This window comes from Panulirus ornatus, chromosome 20 (genome assembly GCF_036320965.1).
Source record: "Panulirus ornatus isolate Po-2019 chromosome 20, ASM3632096v1, whole genome shotgun sequence".
NCBI lineage: Eukaryota > Metazoa > Arthropoda > Malacostraca > Decapoda > Palinuridae > Panulirus > Panulirus ornatus.
In genome coordinates this window covers 11,926,154-11,951,235 of record NC_092243.1, presented here as the reverse complement: position 1 = coordinate 11,951,235, position 25,082 = coordinate 11,926,154, and the positions used below count along the sequence as shown (strand labels likewise).

General features: G+C 44.3%; 1 protein-coding gene across 1 annotated transcript in view; it reads left to right on the top strand.

Annotated features, from left to right (window-relative positions):
- The window catches only part of LOC139755932 (carbonic anhydrase-related protein 10-like), a 412,551-nt gene that overhangs the window by 323,148 nt on the left and 64,321 nt on the right, over nt 1-25,082 (top strand). The window contains exons 5-6 of the mRNA XM_071674706.1: nt 17,983-18,174; nt 23,079-23,174. Coding sequence (XP_071530807.1) covers nt 17,983-18,174; nt 23,079-23,174 — 288 coding nt within the window. The remainder of the gene's footprint in view (nt 1-17,982; nt 18,175-23,078; nt 23,175-25,082) is intronic.

The window sequence follows — 25,082 nt, the reverse complement described above, 5'->3', positions numbered from 1 at the left end:
GTGTTGCTATGTGTGTGTGTGTGTGTGTGTGTGTGTCTGATAATTTGAATTACCTTTCATGACCAGTATCCATTAAGTTATACTAATAACCTTCAACATTCTACTCTCATCGTTTGACTGACCTAGGCAAAGCAAAACAAAACCATCAGTGTGAAGAAGAGACTTTATGAGGATAAATGTTGAGAGCGAGGAAATCAGCCACTGCTGATGAAGCCAAAAAGAATGAAACTGACAACAGTGGTGGGTCGAGAACGTCTGAGAACGTAGGCTTAATGAGATCAATCTCGACTCCATAGGTGTAATCAGTGCTACGTGAAGCGTCAGCATCTACAACGAAGAACTTGTCGACGAGTAAGAGCATTATCAACACACCAGGAATGAATGTACAGGTTCGAATCCTGGTTATGCCAGTCTCGAGCACAGGTTCGAATCCTGGTTATGGCAGTCTCGAGCACAAGTTCGAATCCTGGTTACGGCAGTCTCGAGCACAGGTTCGAATCCTGGTTACGGCAGTCTCGAGCACAGGTTCGAATCCTGGTTACGGCAGTCTCGAGCACAGGTTCGAATCCTGGTTACGGCAGTCTCGAGCACAGGTTCGAATCCTGGTTACGGCAGTCTCGAGCACAGGTTCGAATCCTGGTTACGACAGTCTCGAGCACAGGTTCGAATCCTGGTTTTCACCGTCTTGAGCACAAGTTCGAATCCTGGTTTCGGCAGTCAGGTGTTCTTCCTCATTCATGAGTTGGTAACCGAACAGTTTAGAAGAAGCTCCGGGAATGACTGCCATGTTTCTACTTGGTCCTCAAATGTCCATAGTCGAAGGCCATCATCTTCCGCACCCAGTGGCTCCTGATGGTGAAAGTCGCGAGACAATGCGCGGATATGAAGATACCTGTAGCCACGACGCAGGAACCCAGGAGAACATGGTTGTCCGTGAGATGAAGTTTAATACATAGTGAATTCGCCAAAAGGTGAACTGGTTATGTCAACTGGTAATAATTGATGTACTTGGCAGCGAGTCTCGCTATACAATCGGCAGCGAGTCTCGCTATACAATCGGCAGAGAGTCTCGCTACACAATCGGCAACGAGTCTCGCTATACAATCGGCAGCGAGTCTCGCTATACAATCGGCAAATAGTCTCGCTATACAATCGGCAGATAGTCTCGCTATACAATCGGCAGATAGTCTCGCTACAATCACCAGTGATTATCTCTCCACTTAGCATTAACTGTACAATTGGCTGTGACTTTCACCACAATCACCTGGAAATGTCACTGCAGTCAGCAGAGCCTCACCGCAGACAGCAGTGAGAGTTGACAGTGTCTCACCACATTCAACAGTAGATCTCGCTAAGATCAACAGTGACCATTAACAACAGTGAACTTCACTGCAAATTATCAGCAAGTCTAACCCCGGTCAGCAGTGAACCTCTCAAACAATGAACCTACGCGTCCCCACATGACCAGTAGTTATCCTCTCTACATTCAGCATTGTCACTACAACACTCACTACGACACGCAAAAGTAGACGCAAGAAGCAGCATTATAACTTCACTTAGATGCCACAAGGAAGAAATGGCATGTAGAAGTTATGGTGTGTGTGTGTGTGTGTGTGTGTGTGTGTACTGATATCACAGCTGAGTTTCTGGCCGCCACTACTTAAACGCCACAAAGTTGCACCCGTTCATTCTATAAAACAAATAAAATCCTTGAAAGTCTATTGTATAAAACTTCAAGGTGAGACATGATAAGCAGCGAGCATCAGAGATAGCATGTTTCTCTCTCTCTCTCTCTCTCTCTCTCTCTCTCTCTCTCTCTCTCTCTCTCTCTCTCTCTCTGTCGTAAACAATAGAATTAAACCGACATTGATCGTCTTTCTAACCGGAACTAAAACAAAGAGAATCAAATATTCTTCACCAAGTTCTTGTGTAGATGTGATTAACGTTACATTTACCCACAGCATCCACTCTCGTCTTGTTAGTAAAAGAATTATATTTTCTTACTTTTTGCTACGTGTCAGGTAAATGACAGAAATCAGGGAATTATGTGGGGCTGGAATTTACATCATGTTCCCTTCCGAGATTAGATAAGGGAGAGGTATGTTTAGAGAAGGCGTGAACACATGACAGATTCTACGTATGAATGTGGTAGAACATACTCATACATCCCATCCACCCACCTCACTGCTGCATCAACCCATCTCACTGCTGCATCCACCCACCTCACTGCTGCATCCACCCACCTCACCGCTGCATCAACCCATCTCACCGCTGCATCCACCCACCTCACCGCTGCATCCACCCATTTCACCACTGCATCCACCCATCTCACCGCTGCTTCCACCCACCTCATTGCTGCATCAACCCACCTCACTTCTGCATCCACCCACCTCACTGCTGCATCCACCCACCTCACTGCTGCATCCACCCACCTCACCGCTGCATCCACCCACCTTACTGCTGCATCCACCCACCTCACCGCTGCATCAACCCATCTCACTGCTACATCCACCCACCTCACTGCTGCATCCACCCATTTCACCACTGCATCCACCCATCTCACCGCTGCATCCACCCATTTCACCACTGCATCCACCCATCTCACCGCTGCTTCCACCCACCTCATTGCTGCATCAACCCACCTCACTTCTGCATCCACCCACCTCACTGCTGCATCCACCCACCTCACTGCTGCATCCACCCACCTCACCGCTGCATCCACCCACCTCACCGCTGCATCCACCCACTTCACTGCTGCATCCACCCACTTCACTGCTGCATCCACCCACCTCAATGCTCTGCCACCATAAGGCTCCTTCTCTTCACATTACTCACCTCCTCTCAAAACACTCATATTCTCGCTGAAGTTCATCGATTCTCCACCCTATCTCTCATTTGTCCTCTGGAAGGTTTCGCGTACAGTAGTAGAAATACGCACAGATGACCTGGAATACACCCTGACCATCAGCGAGGAGGCCAAACTATTCAAAACCTGTTTGATTTGAAAAAGAAAAAATATAGGGAAATACATCTGTCTCAAACACGAGAGTAACACAACACTTGTATGATTAAGACCCCGAGCAGGAACTATTACTTCGTAAAGCAATTAACAGCCTAAACAACCAGTTGATTAGCCTTAAGCAGAATCCAACACAAAAGAAAAAAACATTACAGTCAAACGGTTGAAAAGCCACGAGTTAGAAATTTACCATTGACATGGCATACGCTTATACCAGTCGAAATAAAGACATCACTAGTTAACAATATACAATATTAGCTGCTTAAAAGTTTATGCAAATGAAGGTAGTTATTACACATACGAATAGTTCAGTAGGTAAAGAACTGTTCTGTTCAGCTGAACCCGCTACCTAGAAAAGGCAAAAGCCAATAAAGAACAAATGGATAAAAGCTAATCATATGAGCGAAGCGTATACAAAAGTTATTTGTTATCTATGCAGTTAATTATCCATGCCATAAGCAAAAGCGTATCCCAGACTTTTAAACAATAATTTGAATATATTTTCGCAGTCTACGCTCCACACAAGTTATGAACGTTTTCTTACATACAATAGATAAGACAAGGTTTTCGAATCATTCTTTATATATCATCTAAGAACACTCATTCCCATTGGTTAGCTTAGCTTAGATTAGCTTAGGTTCATATCGCTCACCAAAAATAAATCCGGTGTGAGCAGAAAGTAGAATGACAAAAAAATATATATTTCGTTTAAGCACAGAAAACAAAAGTATTTATCAAAAGACACAGATCCACTGCCACCGTCTGGGCATAGCTTTCTAAAATTTTCTTCGAAGACTTTAAAAAAAGAGTATCTGAAAATACGTTAGTCTCGAAGTAGCTCCTACAGCTGGCTGAACACAAAAGCAACACTCAATAGCAAATTGATTAAGACGTTAAACATCTCTGTACCTACACTACACTACCACTTCATTAGGCTTTTGGAGAATTCAGATCACAAAAACAAAGTCAAATCGTTGAAAAACCGCAAGTTAGAAATATACTGTTGACAATGTAAGCGTGTATACCACTCCAACACACACACACAACACACACACCAAAGGTAAGTGTTTAAAAGCCAATAGCTAACAACAAAACTAACACTTTAAAAGTTCATATATAAAAGATTTACAGTGATGATGCCAAATGGTTGGTTCAATGGGTAAAAAAAAACATATTCAGCTCAACCCGCTACCCAAGGTAGCACGAAACACAAGTAACAGACTGATAAAAAGCTAACCCTATGAACAAATTTTATGCAATAGTGAAGTTTTACCCATCCATAGTTTTCCGTTCCGTAAAAGCAAAAGTGTATCCCAAACTTCTAAACGAAAAATACAAGTACTGTTGAACATGTGCTACAAGAAAACTCCACTGATTACAGAACACATATGTGCTACCACCATTGTCTTCAACAACGGGGCTTCTCAAACTTTATTTTCCCTTATGGCCAAACTTTTGAAAACCTTTAACACCTTCCTGAAAAAAAGAAAGAAAAAATCTAATCCCGTCAAGCGTTGTAGATTTTTGTGATCTTTTATACACACGCAGTATTCATCTTGCTTTATTGATGCAGATTTTTACTATCTTTCATCTACACGCAGAATTCATCTTGCTTTATTGATGCTCAATTTTTTTTTTTTTTTGGACGAAACTTATGAATAAATTCCTCGTGGTTGGGTGCATCGTCTGCACTTCGACGCAGCAAAACCCTGCACCACTGTGGCTAGACTTCGACCCAGCAAAACCCTCATAATCGCCTTCTAGTACATCTATAAACCATATATGATTTTGAAATACCTGTATAATCCTTAGAATATGCAGAGTATCTTTACATATGAAGATAATGACGGTCTAGATAGAGTAAATCTGCTTATACCAAACAGAAATAATACGTCTGATAATGAAATTTTCCACCCAACCCTTACCTAGACAAAACCAGTCAAGTTAGGTCAAGTTAGGTTTGACTTTAGGTTTGGTTAGCTTTTAGGTTGGTTTGCAGTATAACATTAAAATGCCCAGTAAGGGTAATCCTGTAGGGGAAATGCTATTTTTGCTATGTGCAATTTTTATCAATATTTTCCCATGCTATCGGATCATGCTCGAAGATTATGGGATTAAACAATATGAAAAACTAAAAGATAACCCCATTTTTCTGAGCTGTCAGGCTAAGCATTTCACCTTTTAATAAGATCAAAATTTACATATCCAAGCCAATGTTGCTTCGACACAGTCAACACTGTATTACTACGAACAGATGTCTGTTATACGTCTGGTTCGAAGCCTTACTAAACCCTCCGTTTTGACCAAAGAGACAGAGGTTTCGAATCTTACGATACAGCTTCGACCAGGCTCCTCGCAACATAACCTGAAACACATCCAATCGAATCTGTACCGAACCCTCTTTCTCGACAACAGAGGTACTGACTACAGCTTCGAAGCGTTTCGTACCGGGACTTAATACACGCTTGGTCGAAGCTGTCCCGAACACTTTTGTCTCGCCTGGCAGAGACAGAGAGTTAGGTTCAACTTCACCCAAAACGCACGCTGGGACTTGGGGCAAGGTTCGTCGAAGATGCAACGAGCCCTCTTTTGTGGCCTGAGAGAGACGCGAACGGTTCGGTACAGCTTCGACCAAGCACGTTCCTGGACTTTGTAACACACATGGTCGAAGTTGTATGAAACCTTTTGTGTTGACAGGCACAAGAACGGTACAGTTTCGACCTATATAAGGCGTTTCGATCGAATTCGAACATAGACTTAAGGAGTAGCACTGGATTTTGCCCAAAACTTGACGTCTAAACTTCTACGCCTTCGTCAACTGCTCATATCTATATAACATGGAACAGCCGATTCCAATATGTATGAAGTAATTAAGTACCATACGATACAAAAAAAAAAAAATTGCTTCGCCGTAAGTTTACCCCAAAAACACATACGAAAACAACCGTCGTCAAAGTCTTAAAGTTTCGTTCACCTGACCACCCCAAGAATCTAAGGTACTGCAGAATGCAATAATGATATCAAAGAAGGAAATTACTGAACTAGCAATTCCAGATAACTACCGATTGTTACGACGTTCCAAGCGCAGGTGGAATATAACGAAACTAACGTCTAAGCTTGAACAACTATACGAACAGCCTATCACAAAACGAGAAAAGAAAAATATCTCCAACAATTTAAAGCTTATCTTACCTTACGCTGGATCACATTGAAGACGGAGGCGATGACATTTGATGGCAAAACAAACCCTATCCAGAAACTCCTTCACGTGAATGACGTTATGGCAGTAACAACAAAATGAAACAGTTACGATATTTGGCCCTTATGAATGTCGTCCAGTTTCTGTATATGTTTGTGTTGCCATCAAGACTTACCTGAACAATGAGGTGTGGTCGGCGAGATGATCCTTGTCATCCTGTGTTGGAGATCCGACCTGGGAAAAAAAAATTTCACACCCACGAAGTGTCAGTTCATCACTTAAAGTCACCTTTAATTCAAGGGAAGTTTTAAGTACGCGTTTCGAACGGTAAAGCTTCAACGCAAAGTTTGATATAGGAATCGTCAAAGTTCCCGCGATCACTGAAAGTTCAATCAATAGATGGAATACTCGAGTGTATTTCACAGTGGTCCAACACCACTAATTTCACAATGGTCCAACACGACTAATTTCACAATGGTCCAACACGACTAATTTCACAATGGTCCAACACGACTAATTTCACAGTGGTTCAACACGATTAATATCACAGTGGTCCAACACTGACTGATATCACAGTGGTCCAACACGACTAATATCACAATGGTCCAACACTGACTAATTTCACAATGGTTCAACACGACCTATTTCACAATGGTTCAACACGACCTATTTCACAATGGTTCAACACGACTAATTTCAAACCGTAAATCATTCTGGCTAGTATGCAACGACCGTACAACGAAACAAATCGTCCCCGGATATCACACACGCACACACCGACACTTGCTGAACCAACACTCGGAAATGCGAACTCCCTCCCACGTATCCTCCCGTCTATGGCTAGCATTAATAAAGACGAGAAAGAACTGACGAATATATTATAATCAAACAAGCTGGGTGTGAGGTTGCCAGATTTTGATATTCATGACACCATTTGACGTCCACAGACTTCGTATGATCTACGTTCTAAGTGAGTCTTTGACCATTATGGACAAGTAATATTCATTCTTATGGAGGGTAAATCCTAAGGATGATCTAATCCTCCGTAATTACGAAATTACGACCTTGAAATACCGAGTTGTTTAGAAAACGGGAAATTTAAGTCCGTCATAAGACCGAGAATGTGGACGCTGGCCTTCGCTATTACCTTTCTAGGATCAGAGCGCATCCTGCCCAACCAAACATCCATCTAATATAACAAAACATTCCAATATTTCGAGTGTGGGTGAGGAAAACATATGATATCATCAAATTGTTTCAAGAACTTTAAGAAACTTTCGTCCAAGCAGATATCATCCACCACCGCAGCAGCTGCGCCATCTACCCAAAGCAAGGTAATCACACAGACTTTGGAGAGAGTTGTCTGTCATCTATGAATTCACATGGTGTAGTTCCAAGGCGCTGCTAGTTTCAAGGGTGACTGCAGATTTCGCTTTTAGCCTTGGTGCAGTTTTGGGAGCAATCATATCTCTAACGAAGAAGGTGTATTTACGATTTCTCTGATGGAAATCCTTGCTTCCTATACGTGACATTGTCTGTAACAAGTCCTCATCCCTCACGGTAGCAAGCACCAACAAGACCTTGTTGGTCAGAGAAAAAAGTTAAAAGGTTGGTCAAGATTTTATGCATACAGTTGTACACGAACCAGATAGATAGAACACACACACACACACACACACACACACACACACACACGGAAAAAGTGGTATATTCCCAAACGATGAATTTCGACATGGTTGATAATTGATAATGAGTTGTCTTGGTAGGGCTGTTAAGCGTAATTATGAGACAAAAATTTCCTAATAATCATGGTAATCCCTACTTTACAGTTATTTCCACCGAGATATGAAATCAACATAGCGTTTGTTATGGTAAATGACAGGAAATGCCACAAGCAATAGATGTATTACAGTATCATGAAAGCAGGACTGCCAGTGTATGGCCAGACTAATGGGCATTCCTCAAAATGTTTCATTTTCGTTTCATATTGTTCCACACAAAAAGTAATGAAATGCTCTGTTTTTTTTGCTGTGTATGTCTGAATTAGGATGGCGTGTGTGTGTATGTGTGTGTGTGTGTGTGTGTGTGTGTGTGTGTGTACACACATAAGAGCAAAGACAGAGAGAAAGGGTAACACTACTGTTAAACCCACTTCTTAACACACTAAGAGTAATCACATACATACATACATACATACATAGATACATACTTACGCACGTACTTACATACATACATACATACATACATACATACATACATACATACGTTAATTGGTATCTTTACTTACTAAGTATTCATTTACATAATTTGCAACTACCTTTTTATCATCATAGTCATTACGATTTGTCCTAGAGAGCTTTGATTCTGTATAAGCTTATGGTACATATATTGAGAGAAAGACGTGATGTCTTCGTGTAAAGTATGGCTTGCTATCAAAAGACGATATACCGAAAAGAATGTGTATATACCTAATGACTCTAAACTATATAGCAACACATTATTTCATGAAAGTCATTGTATAGCGAAGATGTAGTAGGGTCAGTGTAGATGAGGTTTGGAGTGCAGAGTGGCCTTTGACCTGACCCCTTAGAATGAGTTAAGCTAAGCTCAAGCTTAACCAGAGTCTGGTCATACACGTTAGTCATTACAGTGACTCTCTACTACTGCCACTAATGATGATAATGACTTTATAACAATGATAACTATAATAATGTTACCACTACTACTTCTACTGTTACTACTACTACTTCTACTGCTACTACTACTACTACTACTTCTACTTCTACTACTACTACTTCTACTACTACTGCTACTACTACTTCTACTACTTCTACTAATACTACAACTACTACTACTACTGCTACTACAATTACTACTACTTCTACAACTACTACTGTTATTACGACTAATACTGTTACTGTTTATAAAATGATAAGATTAATAATGATAATCATAATGATAGTGACATTAATAATGATAATATTAACAATAATGATAATGTTAATAATAATAATGGCAGTATCAGTAAAAACATTCATAACATACGTATATGTTTATCAAAGACAGACAAGTTACATAAGATTTTACTCAAAGTTTGAGAGTAGAGGAGCAACATTTCCCTCTTGTCATGTGGCAAGAAAAGGAGGAAATGTTATCAGACTTGTGGAGGGTATTGGGTGGGAGTGAGGCCACAAAGGATGATGACACAGTGGCTGAAATACAGCAAGTGTGGCAGGGTGGAGGACCTCACAATGTGGACGGGCGAGGGTGTCTGTGTTATACACAGGAAGGAACGAAGTATAGGCTGCCAAGCATGAGGGATCTGAATGGGTCATACTGTGATGTATTCCAGGACTGTTGGGTTGGGGGTTTATATAGAGTAGTGTGTCTGTCGGTGAGGCCAGAAGGTAAGGTTGTGAGGTTGAGGTGATGAGGAGGGACATGGTGCAGACACAAGGCTGTGAGGGACTTAGTCCCTCCCTGGGTGGTGACATGAGCTGTAGAACTGGAAGACAAAGTAAATACACTCTGGAAGTGTAGTAGTGTATATATACAATAGAGAGGAGACAGTTATACAGTATACTGGGAAAGCATTGTGTGAAGGGAGGGACAGGTCAAAGCTCAGGCAGTACATTACGACAATGGTTCAGGCTTCACAAGGGAGTCTTCGGTGAGGCTTTGCTGGTGAGAGATCAGGACGACGTGTTATGGTGCCAGGGTTTGTGAGGGACCTCCTCCTCCTCCTGCCTGGGTGAGGTGCACCAGGCTACTGACCGACTCACGGTTGTGGAGCGGAGCTGAGATCCATTGTTCCTGGTGAGGGAAATGTGGGATGTGGATGTTGATACACTGTTCCTGGGGAAGGAAATGTGGGATGTGGATGTTGATACACTGTTCCTGGGGAAGGAAATGTGGGATGTGGATGTTGTCAACATGCGGGAGACTCAACATTAACTGGGGAAATAAGTTTGAAAAAAAAGAGGCTGTGGGCCTGAAAGTTCTAGGTACTAAAGAGTGGAAGAAAGTATATTTTTCTCTTAATGTATCGGTGAAGTTGAGGAAAAAGTGTGACCGTCGCTTGGGTGTGAGAGCAAAATGGGTTTAGGTTAATAGATGTGTGAGCAGAGAAGCGCCACCACTGAATTTAAAGGACGAACGCAAGATCTATGGCTGGGGGGAGTTGTAGATACGAGCAAGACGAAAGGGTCTATGGCAAGTAGCATATGTCGTATATTAGGGGGAAAAACTACTCTGTTAGAGGTAAAAAAATTTACTCTAGACGGCTCCTCATTCTCTGTACATAGACTATATTTGTCGTATTTTCATACTGTATTCTTACCGAAAACATACGACCTCTAAAGTGATGTTCGAATTTCCCTATCTACCAGTTCCATTTTGGAAAGAGAGGATTTGTTTATTTCTGAGTGTGTGTGTGTGTGTGTGTTTGGGCGTTTCCCTGTGTTTTCATTTTCTTTTGACTCTCTCTCTCTCTCTCTCTCTCTCTCTCTCTCTCTCTCTCTCTCTCTCTCTCTCTCTCTCTCTCTCTCTCTCTCTCTCTCTCTCTCTCTCTCTCTCTCACACACACACACACACACACACACACATACAATAGTAACTCCAGATAGACATCCTCAGCCAAACCGCGCGCCACATTGCCACACCAGCTAGACCCTCCATCCCTCCCTCCCACTCACCACAGTACCGCAGGTTACCCAAACGATTACCATTCAGTAGTTCACCGTGTGAGCAACACCACCGCAGCCACTTGAAGCGGATGTTGTGACCGAACATTGTATTTCCACTTCGTCCAATCAGAAGATGAACACACCACCTAGACTGGACTGGGCAATACGTTGTGGTACACACCAGCCAACTCCACATACACACACACCACACACACACACACACATCCATATGTGAGGCATGTACGTTCCTGAGTTTCGTCTCTTCTGAACATACTGGTATTTCATATTTAGTAAGACAAAAAAGATAAGAAAAATGATAAACAAGAAACCATTACGTGTCAAGATCTTAAAATGAGAATCGTGAATATATATATATATATATATATATATATATATATATATATATAATATATATATATATATATATATATATATAATGAAACACTGCACTCGCTTTTAATGGGAAACTTTAGATTACAATCAACATATTTATCTAAGATTAATGCATTTGCATTTGCTTCAAAGGAAGTCGCTTTCATATGTATATCTCTGGACGAGGTGGAAGGAACTTTCACATTCGCTGATGTTTGCTTCATTTCTTTCGCCAGAATCTATTTTCCACGACTTTCCTCGACCCCTCGGACCAGCAGTCGTGGTGTAGGAGAGCAGGTCTAGCGCTAGTTCAGGAGACGAGAGAACCATCGACTCTACAAGTCGCTCCTCATCAAACTCTCCCGGGTACAGACTCATCCAGGCCGATGGAGAGTAGATGGAAACCGAAACCAACGTCCGTGTTTTGTGTTCCTGTTGCCTTTTTTTTTTGTACGTTATCGGGAAGCAATAGCCTCACAGACATTACACTCTGGTCATGGCACATCGGCAGCCGCTGTCAGCTGGTTCATTTGTGACCTGAAGACTTTGTATGGCTCGACTTCCCACGTATTCCCTATGTGTCGTAGAAGGCGACTATAAGGGGAGGGAGCGGAGGGGCTGCTGGAAATCCTCCCCTCTCGTTTTTTTCTTTTCCAAAAGAGGGAACAGAGAAGGGAGCCAGGTGAGGATTTTCTCTCGAAGGCTCACTCCTCTGTTCTTAACGCTATCTAGCTAAAGCGGGAAATGGAGAATATGTATGAAAAATGAGTGGAAGGCGAGAACATTATCTCGGAAAGCAAAAGTGGGTATGTTTGAAGGAATAGTGGTTTAGTGGTTCCAACAATGTTAAATGGTTGCGAGGCGTGGGCTATAGGTAAGGTTGTGCGGAGGAGGGTGGATGTGTTGGAAATGAGATGTTTGAGGACAATATGTGGTGTGAGGTGGTTTGATCGAGTAAGTAATGTAAGGGTAAGAGAGATGTGTGGTAAAAAAGAAAAAAAGAGTGTGGTTGAGAGAGCAGAAGAGGGTGTTTTGAAATGGTTTGGTCACATGGAGAGAATGAGTGAGGAAAGATTGACAAAGAGGATATATGTGTCGGAGGTGGAGGGAACGAGAAGTGGGAGACCAAATTGGTGGTGGAAAGATGTGAAAAAGATTTTGAGCGATCGGTGCCTGAACATGCAGGAGGGTGAAAGGCGTGCAAGGAATAGAGTGAATTGGAACGATGTGGTATACCGGGGTCGACGTGCTCTCAATGGATTGAACCAGGGCATGTGAAGCGTTTGGGGTAAGCCATGGAAAGTTTTGTGAGGCTTGGATGTGGAAAGGAAGCTGTGGTTTCGGTGCATTATACATGACAGCTAGAGAATGTGGAATTTGTTGTCATTTCCTAGCGCTACCTCGCGCGCGTGCGGGGGAGGGGGGTGTCATTTCATGTGTGGCGTGGTGGCGACGGGAATGAATAAAGACAGCAAGTATGAATTATGTACATGTGTATATATGTATATGTCTGTGTGTGTATATATATGTATACGTTGAGATGTATAAGTATACATATGTGCGTGTGTGGGCGTGTATGTGTATACATGTGTATGTGGGTGGTTTGGGCCATTCTTTCGTCTGTTTCATTGCGCTACCTCGCTAACGCGGGAGACAGCGGACAAAGTATAATATATATATATATATATATATATATATATATATATATATATATATATATATATATATGAACTAATGAACACAGTTTACTGCATTTTGCTATTATAACTATTATCGTTAGAATTCAGTAAGCTTAGATATGTTCAGCTTAATGTGTCCAGGTTGAAGCGTTGTCTGCCATACACCCTCGCTTTGCATCTCTCCAAACCTCTAGTTACTTGAAATGTCCCTCTGTAAATTGGTCATAAGTCTAATCGACCTGACCAGTTAATCTACCAATTTCCTGCTACAGTAAACTGTAATTAGATGTTACTCTTTGGTTCCATGAGGACGACGTGCAACTCCACAACAGCTTGAACTAAACCTAGGCCATCCTGCTGACCGACGATTCGGATACACTGCGCCATTTGAACGAGAAAGATTCTATTCCCTCGTGCGTTTGTCTACAGATTGGCTCTGTCTACGTCGACATCTTAACATGCATGGAAATCGCTGCAGCAACCGGAACGTGTGTGTGTGTGTGTGTGTGTGTGTGTGTATGTGTGTGTCGTAAGTCTGGGGTGTGTGTGTGTGTGTGTGTGTGTGTGTATGTGTGTGTCGTAAGTCTGGGGTGTGTGTGTGTGTGTGTGTGTGTGTGTTTGTGTGTGTGTGTGTGTGTGTGTCGTAAGTCTGGGGTGTGTGTGTGTGTGTGTGTGTGTGTGTGTGTGTGTGTGTGTGTGTATGTGTGTGTCGTAAGTCTGGGGTGAGTGGTGGGCTGCTCCCGGCTATGTTTATCAAAACGCTGCAAAGTTTACTGTTTTGCTAATTCTTAACCACAAGTGATGCAGGAGTTGGAGATGGGGAACAGCTGGCACCACTTGAGGCGGGTCGCGCGCCCCATAAACATCTCCTCTCATGTTTTCGTCATCTTATTTCCCACCACGTCTCTCCTGAGTCTCCTGCTGGGTAGAGACGGTGGCTGAGTTGGAGGCTGGAGGTCACTGGCTCCACCACGTTGCTACTGAGCTCAAGATTAAGTACCTCCGCTGAGCTGGCTGCTCTGGTGAGCTGGCTGCTCTGATGAGCTGGCTACCCTGGTGAGCTGGTCACTCTGGTGAGCTGGCTGCTCTGGTGAGCTGGCCACTCTGGTGAGCTGGCTGCTCTGGTGAGCTGGCTGCTCTGGTGAGCTGGCCACTTTGGTGAGCTGGTCACTCTGGTGAGCTGGCTGCTCTGGTGAGCTGGCCACTCTGGTGAGCTGGCTGCTCTGGTGAGCTGGCTGCTCTGATGAGCTGGCTACCCTGGTGAGCTGGCTGCTCTGGTGAGCTGGCCACTTTGGTGAGCTGGTCACTCTGGTGAGCTGGCCACTCTGGTGAGCTGGTCACTCTGGTGAGCTGGCTGGTCTGGTGAGCTGGCCACTCTGGTGAGCTGGCCACTCTGGTGAGCTGGCTGGTCTGGTGAGCTGGCTGGTCTGGTGAGCTGGCCACTCTGGTGAGCTGGCTAGTCTGGTGAGCTGGCCACTTTGGTGAGCTGGCTGGTCTGGTGAGCTGGCTGGTCTGGTGAGCTGGCTGGTCTGGTGAGCTGGCTGGTCTGGTGAGCTGGCCACTTTGGTGAGCTGGCTGGTCTGGTGAGCTGGCTGGTCTGGTGAGCTGGCCTGCAGGTCACAACATATACCACGTGTCTTCCTCAGGCCACAGAAGTAACCGTGTGTGTGATATATACAAACACTCACAACATGGAGTCTGTCTTGTGGCTTAACCAGCATGAGTCACACCCTGACTACAGCACTTGTACTCACCACACACTCCACCCAGACGTATACATGAGTCACACCCTGACTACAGCACTTGTACTCACCACACACTCCACCCAGACGTATACATGAGTCACACCCTGACTACAGCACTTGTACTCACCACACACTCCACCCAGACGTGTACATGAGTCACACCCTGACTACAGCACTTGTACTCACCACACACTCCACCCAGACGTATACATGAGTCACACCCTGACCACAACACTTGTACTCACCACACACTCCACCCAGACGTATACATGAGTCACACCCTGACCACAGCACTTGTACTCACCACACACTTCCACCCAGACGTATACATGAGTCACACCCTGACCACAGCACTTGTACTCACCACACACTCCACCCAGACGTGTACATGAGTCACACCCTGACCACAGCACTTGTACTCACCACACACTCCACCCAGACGTATACATGAGTCACACCCTGACCACAGCACTTGTACTCACCACACACTCCACCCAGACGTGTACATGAGTCACACCCTGACTACAGCACTTGTACTCACCACACACTCCACCCAGACGTATACATGAGTCACACCCTGACCACAACACTTGTACTCACCACACACTCCACCCAGACGTATACATGAATCACACCCTGACCACAGCACTTGTACTCACCACACCTTCCACCCAGACGTATACATGAGTCACACCCTGACCACAGCACTTGTACTCACCACACACTCCACCCAGACGTATACATGAGTCACACCCTGACCACAGCACTTGTACTCACCACACACTCCACCCAGACGTATACATGAGTCACACCCTGACTACAGCACTTGTACTCACCACACACTCCACCCAGACGTATACATGAGTCACACCCTGACCACAGCACTTGTACTCACCACACACTCCACCCAGACGTATACATGAGTCACACCCTGACCACAACACTTGTACTCACCACACACTCCACCCAGACGTGTACATGAGTCACACCCTGACCACAGCACTTGTACTCACCACACACTCCACCCAGACGTATACATGAGTCACACCCTGACCACAACACTTGTACTCACCACACACTCCACCCAGACGTGTACATGAGTCACACCCTGACCACAACACTTGTATATATATATATATATATATATATATATATATATATATATATATATATATATATATATATATATATATATATATATATATATATATACACACACACACCACTTCCTCGTAGAACACTAAACAGATGTATATACATATCCTTAACAGCAAAGGAGGGAACATCACTAGCATTAATTCACAATACGAAGAGTAAATCTATCACATTATCAAGCGACGTAACACTTTATCTACTCCATTATCTGCGTGCAAAATGAATGTCATGTTTTCTTTCCCTCACATCAACAGTATAATGATTTATCTTCCTGCTCATGTAAACCACTGATAAGCTTGCGATAACCTTAGGAAAGAATTATAGATTGGTGATCATCTGTTTACACATAGATGCTTGATCGTAGCCCTGAGAGTCATGTGTACGGATACAGCAGCGCCCAGGAAGACAGCCACGTCCACGGGTCGTGCCCGTGAGTGATAAAGAGTAATGATGTGTGTCTCTGTGTTGTAAGAGTGCTTGGTCAATGTGAGTGTCGAGTGCTGGGTGTGTCCTATGTGGCATGAGGGGATCGGAAAGGTCTGAGAGATATGTTAATGGAGTGTCTGTAGCTTTCTGGCGATCGGGTTTTAGTTTCACTGTGTGGTTGCTGAGCGCTTGTGGTGGTTGAGGGAGCCAATGTTTGTCCAAAGTGCTCCTTTCTGTGTGGTTTGTACGCTTCGTTATATTTGCTTGTGGGAGGACGGAAGAACCAGGATGGTGAGGCATAGTTGAGAGTGCAAGGGATGAAGTGTTTGTACAGGATAATAGTTGATGATTTTCCCAGAGTTCTTGCAGCTCCAAGGATGTGCTACATTCAGTAGCAGGGAAATGCTTAACTCCTGTGGAATGAGAAGTTCTTTGAAGAGACTGTACTCTCAGTGATGCAGTCTCGCCAAGGGTGAGTTTTCATATATATATATAGGTATGTATATGTGCGTGTGGGGACGTGTATGTATATACATGTGTATGTGGGTGGGTTGGGCCATTCTTTCGTCTGTCTCCTTGCGCTACCTGCTAACGCGGGAGACAGCGACAAAGTATAATAGAAAAAAAAAAAAAAAAAAAAAAAAAAAATATATATATATATATATATATATATATATATATATATATATATATATATATATATATATATATATATATATATATATATATATATATATTTTCAAACTATTCGCCATTTCCCGCGTAAACACACCCACACATACATACATACATACACATACAGGTGGCGGCGCGTCAGTTTCCACACCCAAGCACCTCACAGTTCACACACCTGTAGTTTTCCTCATTAACGAGATATGTAATCATGAAATACCGACATCGCCGCTCACGACTCCTGATGTGGTCTTGAGTTACCTGGCGATACACCTGTTTAATTAACATTTAACGATTACTTATCTTGTCCAACTTGCCTCTGGCGATGATGCACTACTCGAGATACATACAAAAGAGTGTTTATATAATTTCTCTTTCCTTAGTAGACCATTGAATTAGGATCTCACATGTTTGCTTTTTATTCATAAAGTTTGACATCAGAGAACCTTGTTAACAAACAGTGCCAATGATTACAGCAATTAAAGGATTTTCGCTTACAGTGTCTCCCTTCCGTAAATTGAATTAGGCATACATGTAAGAATTATTCACTGCTACATTGCCAACGGTATAATTCAATTAGAGGTACAAAATTACATTAATCATAATTACTTGTTCAGTCGTCCATGTTGTATATAGATGGACGTCAATGCTAATCTAAATAACATGACTATAGAAATTAGTCTGAGGCTTCCCTGGTGGAGACGTTTTGAAATTGTTGATGGTATTAACTGTACTGTGGGTCATTTTCCCCAGGATATATTCCATGTTCTTAACCCCTGGCTTTACCCCGTCTGCTGGTGGGGAAGGTGGGCACAGGTCAACATTACAGGTCCCACAGTAACAGGTCAGGTTCAAAGGTTGACGTAACTACTCCAAAACTCTCCCCTTTACAGGTAGTTGCTGTTCGACACTACAGGTCTCAGGTCACCACTAAACCGTTCCTAATTACCCCCACACAGGTGCAGGGGATGCTGGTCAACACTACAGGTCTCAGGTCACCACTAAACCGTTCCTAATTACCCCCACACAGGCCCATGGGATGCTGGTCAACACAGGTCACAGTCTGGAGTGGCGGGTGAAGCCTTCGTCAGGTCCTCCAGTGAACCTGTCGGGCGGTCCGCTCTCCTACACCTACTCCGTCAGCCACTTGCGTCTCCACTTCGGTGAGCGGGACCTGCAGGGCTCCGAGCACACTATCGCTAACTACGCCTTCCCTGCCGAGGTACGTGGCGCAGCCGCCAGTCACAGATGCAATCAGGGAGGTATTCCATTTTCCAGTGAGTCAGGGACCACACATCCAAAGGAACTGTTCATTTTCCATAGCCAACCTCGCTGGCTGCACACACCTCAAGGTCACTGAAAACCCTAACTTTCGCGTCATCTGGCAAGACAGCTGTGGTCTCATAACTACCACACACTCTCCTTCTCTCTCTCCCTCTGCTCCATCTACTGCTACATTGACTCTACAAACTTCGTAACATTCTTCGAACTGTCTAGAATCCTACCATCAGGCTTTGACGTACTCTTTTTGTCTTCAACCTGAGGTCCTCCACTTAGATGACTTATGTATATATACCAAAAAGGAGTGGTTGAAATCATCCCACCCGGATGATGGTGAGGGAAGATTATTCTCACTCTTACGTTCTTAGGGATCTAAAGTAATTCATTAACTACCTTGCGTATATCCCAGACCGTCATCATTGCTCTCCCAACACAATGGATTTTGATTCCTACTTTTAATCCTTCGTCTTGCAGTGGTTCATCCGACCACACCCTTGTGAACGTCTCTTTACTAACTGCACCTACTTCTCAGACTTCAGTCTCAACGATTATGGCAATTTCATGGCGCTGACTAGAGTAGCTTAAGAAAAATCTGTTTCTATTTCTCCTAGGGGAGGTTACTGCCTCTCCTCCGTTGATACTTTTCTGTCTGCTGTAGCTGAAGTTATTGTTGCGGGAGTGGAATTATGTATCTCTTTCTGTTCTATGACTATCGCATCCTTAAGTCCATATTCAGCCAATCCTGTCCTGTGGCCATTTGGGCAGAAGGCCTTCTATGTCAGACCTTCGAAAACTTTCCTTCGTTTAAACATCATTCAATGATTACCTGAACTAACGTTTCCAGAGTCTCATCAGTTGGAATTTTGCCTTAAACGAGTGAGCCACTGTTTCAGGCGCTGGTCGAAGCGTTCGCTGAGGATTAAGGCTCCTCCATGACATGGGACGATAATAAATGGAGGACATTTTTCTGCAGTACGAGGTAGGAGAGCTACTGCCTCCACCCACACTGGGCTACATTTAACCAGGTGTGGCAGAAGAAGTCTCTAAATTCTCTCCTCATGGTGTACTACGATCTCTCATCCACTGGCCATCTCATCTTATCAGAAGAAAATGGTTTAGACCAATTTTTCAAAGCAGGATATACTTTCTATATCTACACAACCTCTTTATCTTTCTGCAGAGGTTGAGTTATATGTGCTTCGTCCATGACGTGTTTTCAGATGCCACATGCTGAATCACAAGACACACCAGGTAGTTCTACATGAAGTATACTGTAGGACCGATGGTTCTACCTGACGGAAGAGGTGTTCTACGTGCCTGACGGAGGAGGTGTTCTACGTGCCTGACGGACGGGGTGTTCTACGTGCCTGACGGAGGAGGTGTTCTACGTACCTGACGGACGGGGTGTTCTACGTGCCTGACGGAGGGGATGTTCTACGTGCCTGACGGAGGGGGTGTTCTACGTGCCTGACGGAAGGGGTGTTCTACGCGCCTGACGGAGGAGGTGTTCTACGTGCCCCTCTTCTGGGTCGTTGCTGGACCAGTGTTAGTGTCGAGGTCTGGACAACACAGATAGTGGGGTGGGGAGGCGCCCCGTGTCTGGGAGGGTCCTGTGTGGTGCTGGAGACTGGGGGACAAAACCGAGGCCTGAGGTTCGGCCGACCCTGGGAAGGATCAAGATCGAGAACAAGAACGCAATAGACCAAGTCAGCCGAGGGGAACCAGTGTAACACTGGACCGAGGGGAACCAGTGTAACACTGGACCGAGGGGAACCAGTGTAACACTGGACCGAGGGGAACCAGTGTAACACTGGACCGAGGGGAACCAGTGTAACACTGGACCGAGGGGAACCAGTGTAACACTGGACCGAGGGGAACCAGTGTAACACTGGACCGAGGGGAACCAGTGTAACACTGGACCGAGGGGAACCAGTGTAACACTGGACCGAGGGGAACCAGTGTAACACTGGACCGAGGGGAACTAGTGTAACACTGGACCGAGGGGAACCAGTGTAACACTGTACCGAGGGGAACCAGTGTAACAGTGGACCGCTTGTTTCGTCCAGGATTTCCTCTATGATTCAGCAGGTGTTTTCTTCGGCCGCTTTCCAGAGGCAACTGCCATGCAGGCAGCAGTCACATGAGAGGTTCCTGGAATAAGCCACAGAGGCCTGTCTCCTGCGTCCATACTGAGGGCAAGGGTATCCTACGACGGGTGTGTGTGTGTGTGTGTGTGTGTGTGTGTGTGTGTGTGTGTGTGTAACATCTCACTACCGACTTTGTCCCTCCTCCATTATCTTGGGTTGTGGCAGGCACTGGGTTAATGTGGCGTGGTGTGGTGTTGAGGGAGAGGCAACAGACGGGTCAGAGATGGGTTGTGTGGGGACGCGTGGGGAGGGAGGCAAGTGTGGATGAAGGCTACAGAGGCGATACAATCAGGGAGGCCAGCTCTCCGCTCTGTATATTCCCAGCTTGTGTAGACCTGGGCTAAAGTCAGGAATTATCCGGACTAGGAGTTATCCGGACTAGGAGTTATCCGGATTGGGAGTTATCCGGACTTGGAGTTATCCGGACTTGTAGTTATCCGGACTGGGAGATATCCAGATTGGGAGTTATCCGGACTTGGACTTATCCGGACTGGGAGTGATCCGGACTGTGACAGAACGTTCCTTAGTGTCACTGATCACAGACACAAGACGCCGGAGAAGGCAGGTCTTGGTCGCTTTCAGTGTTTAGACAAGTAAATATTTTTTCCTCTCAGACTCGCAGGTTTTCTTGGCCAGTCTGCCTTCAGGCGGTGTGTATCGTGTGAATTAGCTCCTTCGCCGCGTCAAATAGAGCGCCGCCGTCACTGAGGCGTGAGAGGAATTTACACTTGTATAGCCTGAGGTGCTGGTGCCAGCGAGGGAGGGGGAGGGAGGGAAACCCGCAGGAACTTCCCTCACATGAGCCAGGGTGGCTGTTGGCTGGGAGACGCCACAGGGAAGTGAGGGAAGGAGGGTAGAGGGCAGGGGTATGTATCTGTACGTCTGGCAGCCAGTGGGGGACTTGAGGACATGAGAACGACTGATGACAGGAGACCTGATGACCCAAGACGAGTCTATCTGGGAAATAACTATTCGAATACTATGTACTCGAATACCCTTTGTCTCACATTGGTGAGCAACGGGGTCTACACCGGTCATTTCCGAACAGGAGAACATAGCCAGCAGAAAGCATCTTACCGAACCTAACTGTACAATGCGGAGGTACATGAATACGAAAATAGTGCATAGGAACGCGTATCTAACGTGAGACGAAGGGTATTCGAGTACATAGTATTCGAATAGTTTTTTCCTATTAGCCAGGCCCATAGCCTAGCGGAAGCATTCCCGTCTATTACAATGGGGTCCCGGGTTCGATCCTGGCTGTTGGAGGTTTGTATGTCCCCACAAACATTTTCCATGATTTACCCTGGACAATTCACATGTCTTGTCTCATTTCATTGACAGCACGTCGACACCTATACACCACATGGTTCTAATTCACTCATTCAATACACGCCTTTGACCGTCTTGCATGTTCAGTCCCAATCACTCTATTCTTCCATCTCCAACTTCGTCTTTCCTGATCTCTTTGTTCCCTCCACTTCTGACACATATATCCTCTTTGGCAACTTCTTCTCACTCATTCTCTCCATGTTTCCAAACGATTTCAGTATACCCTCTTCAGCTCTCTCAACCACACTCATTTCATTACCACACATCTCTCTAACCTTTCTAATGTTATTAAACATTTCATTTCCAACATATTTACCCTCCTCTGCACATCCTTATATATAGCCCATGCCTCGCATCCGTATAACATTGTAGGGCCTAATATACCTTCAAACATATCCATTTTTGCCCTCCCGAATAACCATCTTTCCACACATTCTTCAGCGCTCCTAGAACTTACCATAGTTCCATTCGCTGCCATGTCCACTCCCAGGTTTCTAAAACACTTTACTTCCTCCAATTTCCCTGCATTCAGACTCAAACTCACATCCCAATTAACTTGTCCCTCAACCTTGCTAAACCAAATAACCTCGTTTTTATTCCCATTTACTTTTAACTTCCTCCTTTCACACAGACTCTCGCAAATTCATTCAGAAATTTCTATAATTTCTCATTTCAATCCGCCACCAGTGCTGTGTCATCAGCAAACAGCAACTGACTTCATTCCCAGGTCCCCTCCTCCCCAACCTATCAACAAACACATTCGACAGTCCTTCAAAATACGCACTGGGATGACAATAACACATGGGTAATTACACAAAATCAATCAGACTCTCATATATACACGTATTTGAGAGGCACGAGAGAGAGAGAGAGAGAGAGAGAGAGAGAGAGAGAGAGAGAGAGAGAGAGAGAGAGAGAGAGAGAGAGAACCTAATATGACCAAAACAGAATCCACAATAAAAGTGTTTTCCCGACGTCTCTTTAAGGCGTCAAAGTTTTGTAAATATCAGGGAGGGAAAACCTCTATATTCCTCTCTCGTCCGCCATGAATATCGTCTCCCAGAGGATGAATTTCAAGATTTTATGTGACTGTCTTGACGCTTTCCAGCTCCAGGGGAAGATTGGATGAAATGGGACTTCCAAATCCAGCAAGTGGGACAGAATATGGAACGTAAAATGGAAAGCCGAGAAGACAGTATGGTAATAGGAAGAGGCCTGTGTGTGTGTGTGTGTGTGTGTGTGTGTGTGTGTGTGTGTGTGTGTGTGTGTGTGTGTGTGTGTGTACGTGTGTGTGTGTGTGTGTGTGTGTGTATATAGCTCTAAGACTAAGAGATGTAATAACAAATTTTATTTTCCTCCATTACAGCTACAGATCTATGGGTACAACGTGCAGCTGTACCGTAACTTCAGCCAGGCAGCAAGTCAGGTGTACGGTGTGGTGGCCATCGCTGTATTGGTGCAGGTGAGGGTGTGGGTTGGCTCCGTATTGGGGGCTTTAGGCTCCAGCTACTACCAGGGTCAACACGGTCCTTCAACGCCTCCTGCAGGTGTTCAAGATGACCCAGTGGCCGTACATTCTCTCTCTCTCTCTCTCTCTCTCTCTCTCTCTCTCTCTCTCTCTCTCTCTCTCTCTCTCTCTCTCTCTCTCTCTCTCTCTCTCTCTTAGCTGCTGTGGTGGGAGGAACATCTGTGTTTTTTTTTCCTCGTTGTCGAAGAACATCATTACACCAGACAGTGTCGTGTGAGGCTTGTGCTAAAATAACTTCTGGGGTTCAGCAATAAGGTTAGGCTCGATGTCAAAGGTGGAGAGGATGCCAGCGCGAGAGTTTTGGAGAATCGGAATTAACAGCGAGGGGTATCCGATACCACAAGGGAGAGAGAGAGGGAGAGAGAGAGAGAGAGAGAGAGAGAGAGAGAGAGAGAGAGAGAGAGAGAGAGAGAGAGAGAGAGTTAAAGTCAGTGGCAAAGTTTTTGAATGCCTGAAAGGGGGACACTACGTTCCATATGGTGGAGAAATCAACGTCAAAGATCAGGAGAATCGACTATGAGAGAGAGAGTTCTTAGGTACGATAGAAATTAAAGATAAAAGAAGTGGAAAATGATAGAATAATGATGGAAGAGAATCAGGGTCAAGGTTGAGAGACATGAATGTGAAAGAATCACTCAGAGATGAGAATCTCAAAGGAGAGAGAGAGAGAGAGAGAGAGAGAGAGAGAGAGAGAGAGAGAGAGAGAGAGAGAGAGAGAGAGAGAGAGAGAGAGAGAGAGAGAGAGAGAGAATCAGAGTTTCGGTAAGTAAATGCAGGAGAATTTCTGACAAAAATAGGAGACCCAAAGAAGAGGGATGAATGATGGTCTAATAAAGTAAAATTTGTTGGGATGAATGATGACAGTAGCGTAAGCAAACAACATTAACTCTTACAGTGTAGGAAAATGAGAGATAGGGGAGAAAGAACACTTCCCATGTATTCCCTGCGTGTCGTCGAAGGCGACTAAAAGAGGAGGGAGCGGCGGGGCTGGAAATCCTCCCTTCCCGTTTTTAATTTTCCAAAAGAAGGAACGGAGAGGTGGGCCAAGTGAGGATATTCCCTCTAAGGCCCAGTCCTCTGTTCTTAATGCTACCTCGCTAACACGGGAGATGGCGAATATGTATGAATATATGTAATAAAAATGATATAAGAAAGCTACTCACATAAAAGGGGAAAGCATGATTAATGCTGGTGAAGTGATGATGCATCTTAGGTATAAACTCCAACGAAGATGAAGACGTAACACTGTAGTCATTTTGGTCAGTTATATTGGCACAATCCTGTCCATGCTTGCTCATCTCTCAGTGTCATCTGCAATGCATGAAACAAAACAATAAGGTCAAGTAACGAGGGAAAGTAAACAAGCTGATCATTTCAACTTGTATAACAAAGCTGATCTTGTTAGTAGATTGGAGTCGGATGCCTTGAAATAAAAATAGTCATCATTAGACTCATATCAAGGTTAATGAGCTATTTCTAATGAGTGTTAGTCTAATATGAATATCCCTACTGATGATTACCTCCATGACCTACGGTGATGCTCAACTCTCCACTGTATTCTGAACCTATTCCCAGGCTAAATGAGGATTCTATACGACGTCAATTACATATATTCATTTTGTATAGATTTTGTGACATTTCTTTTATGCTACGATATTCTGTAAATCTTTCTCTTGCTCTTTTGCATCTTTTTTCTTCTTTTTTCTATCTCTCGGTCATATGCAATCAGGAACGTGCTGGAAAAGAGAAAAAGATTATGACACGAAAAAAAAAAAGATATCTGACAGAAAAATAGTGTATTGCAGTTATCACCCTTTTTTTTTTATACATATTCCCATCAAG